This window comes from Octopus bimaculoides, chromosome 7, assembly GCF_001194135.2.
Source record: "Octopus bimaculoides isolate UCB-OBI-ISO-001 chromosome 7, ASM119413v2, whole genome shotgun sequence".
Lineage (NCBI taxonomy): Eukaryota > Metazoa > Mollusca > Cephalopoda > Octopoda > Octopodidae > Octopus > Octopus bimaculoides.
Window position 1 is genome coordinate 53,004,323 of NC_068987.1, and position 3,102 is coordinate 53,007,424.

General features: G+C 31.4%; 1 protein-coding gene across 1 annotated transcript in view; it reads left to right on the forward strand.

Annotated features, from left to right (window-relative positions):
• Positions 1-3,102, forward strand: part of LOC106873978 (uncharacterized) — a 1,133,216-nt gene that overhangs the window by 837,613 nt on the left and 292,501 nt on the right. Inside the window, exons 11-12 of the mRNA XM_052969422.1 lie at positions 159-291; positions 2,896-3,034. Coding sequence (XP_052825382.1) covers positions 159-291; positions 2,896-3,034 — 272 coding nt within the window. The remainder of the gene's footprint in view (positions 1-158; positions 292-2,895; positions 3,035-3,102) is intronic.

Below are 3,102 nucleotides of genomic sequence, written 5' to 3' on the forward strand. Positions count from 1 at the left end.
ATATATATAAGAAAGTCTTATTTAATTACTTCTTTTAGTATTTGCTTACATAAACTAAACGTAGTTATTTTGAAAACAATATCTTCATAATTAAGTCGTTTAAAGGAAAATAATTATGTGCTTAAATCTTAATTTTACATTTGTGTTTATCTCTGCAGATATATAAAGATGTCGAGTCCAAATATGAACAATATGATTGTTACTGGGTGTATACTTACATATACTAGCGTGCTATTACTAGGAACAGACGGGCGAATATTATCACATAACAGCTTTGCATTTATGTGTAACGTAAGTTGTCTTTTATTCTCCATTTCTAGTATGTTACGTATAATTTCGTTGCTTTCCATGCGTACTGCTGTTGCACCTGCTTTCACATTGTAAATGTTGTTCTGCTCATCGAAAGCTAGCTAAAGTGAGTAGTATCTGTATTTCAAAGAGCCAGCATTGTTACCTTATGTCTTAAGCTGAATTTTCTTGAGAACTACATTAGGGGTATGCATGTCTGTTGAGCTCTCAGTCCCAACACTTTAATTTCACGAGCAGGCTTCCATGGATCGGATCGACTGGGACACTAGTCGTCGTATCTTACGGAATGCTAGTTTATAAATATATAGTGCGACAATGCCTTAGCTGGCCGAAACTTCGAAGTCACTGTGAACAACAATCTTGTTTAAGAATAATAAAATTTTACTCTACGGAATCATACAGTAAACCATCAGATTTTGGTAAACTTGTTTTTATTACAACTGAACATAAAACACACACACACACACACACACACACAAACACACACACAAACACACACACACACACGCATGCACACACACACACACATACACACACACACACACACACACATATATATATATATGTATATATAATATATATGGATAAATATATATGGATTGAAATCAATAATTTCAAGTGAATGAAAAGTACTTTTACTTAAGTATGAAAAACATGGCAATAAGTTATAAAAGCAAAGGTTACTGACTAACCTGAAATGAAATTATTCTATACATGAATTTTATAGTCGACAGTAAATATTGCATAAAGTTTCCCACGTATGTAATATTTCTTAATAACAAATAAATTTACCTGCAATTTATGTAGCAAGGGATAGTGAAACAGCGAAACAAATTTCAAAGACCTTTATGTGAAAAAGTATATCTCTGTAATATAAATCAAATAAGAAAAAGTAAACGAATATTATATCCTCTTTTCAACATACATACATACATACATACACGTATACATGCATGCATTCATACATATGTATACATATAGGTACAATATATATGCATATATATATATATATATATATATATATATAATTATGTATGTTTGTTTTTTGTACCTATATAATTATGGATATAATTAGGTATCTTTTATGTATGGATATAAGAATGTATGCGGGATAGGGAGACAAAGTGTATATGTGTGATAGAGAGTCTAACATCACATCCGTATGGGTAGAAGCTAACAGAACCGGAAGGTGAAGTTTATTTGTTATAAAATGCGATGATATTAATACAGATGATGGCTTCTATGAGTACTGGTACTTTTACGTTGACGTTTAACACCTAAAACAATTTAATAAAGAGAAATAATAAATCATCTTGGCTATGTATACTGTCAGCAATAAGCTAGAGAACAAATGAAATAATTTTTTGTATTAAAGAGGAAACGCATTCTTTGTTTACTCATGAATCTTGAATGATTAATAAATATTAGATTATGTGCAAAAATCATCAAAATTCATGTCAAGTTCATAAGTGTTATATCTTTGAAACACCGAGTATGTTTAGAAGAAAATTCTCAGTACTAGTTTCAGGAAGTCTACCCGCTTCGTGATAAATACCATATCCATGTTTTTTTTTTGTTTTTTTTTTGCTTTAGTTGTAAATGCTGTTATCATTTTACTTTATCTTCTTATAATTTTTCTCTTGTTTTCAATGACTTTCTTATCATCTTTATCATATTCTTCCTGCTGCTCGTTATCATCTTATTCTTCAGTTTATTGATTTTCTTTTTCTCCCCCCCCCTCCTCCTCCTCCTCCTTTTCTTCTTCATTCACTTCTTCCCGGCCAAACCTTACCAAACAATCTTATATATTCTAGAATGTTCAAAGACATTACAACGCAGTGGGTTCTTCACCATTTTTATCTATGGATCCCTTTTATAGCAATTTTATTCTGTTGGACACCCATGGCCATTCGATGTTTATAAATTAGTTTTATAGATATTTCTTTCAAAGTTCCTATTTTGTTCATCACACATTCATTTGTGTAGACTTTAGTTTGTAAGACGTTTGCGAAAGAAACCTAGATGCTACTTGCAATAAATACATTTAAGAAGAAAGTATTTCATGGACCCTGACCCTTGATATTCTATTGTGGAGCAATCCTGTGATAAAGGACTGTGAGCAGCCCTTTATAACAATGAAAATAAGACTGCATTAAGCTCAGGACTTACAATCACAATGACTGTTTGGAATTTCCCGTGAATTGAAACTCGGTGCAGCATTTACGGTTGATGCAAAACGTTCTATAATCATATTTAACTTGAACTATCAGAAACAATTTAAGAATGACAATAAGACAGCGTACTTACATACAACAAGTATTCTTTTTCATGTGATACACTTATACTTGGTCTGCTCACCCTCTTCAAGACTGAATAGCCGATTTTGTTTCCTTAATTTCGAGACACCTTGCCTAAGCCATATATAATTTGCAATTTCATCAGGACATGCAGAGACGCATGCATTCACATATATAAAGATGATTTACATGTATTTACGTCTTTAATTTTGTGTAGCATTCTTTCTCTCTCAGTCACTCTGTAACTTTCAATGCTTTATGTATAATATATATTTCTCTATACTTTCAGGCACGAGCTTGGGTATTAAGTATTGGTTTTACTTTAGCCTTTGGCGCGATGTTCAGTAAAACATGGCGGGTGCACGCCATATTCACCAACATTAAATTAAATAAAAAGGTAATCTATACTTCATATTGTCAATATAGAAGTTTGTATTTATGTATGTATATATGTATACATGTATGTATACATGTATATATATATATATATATATAT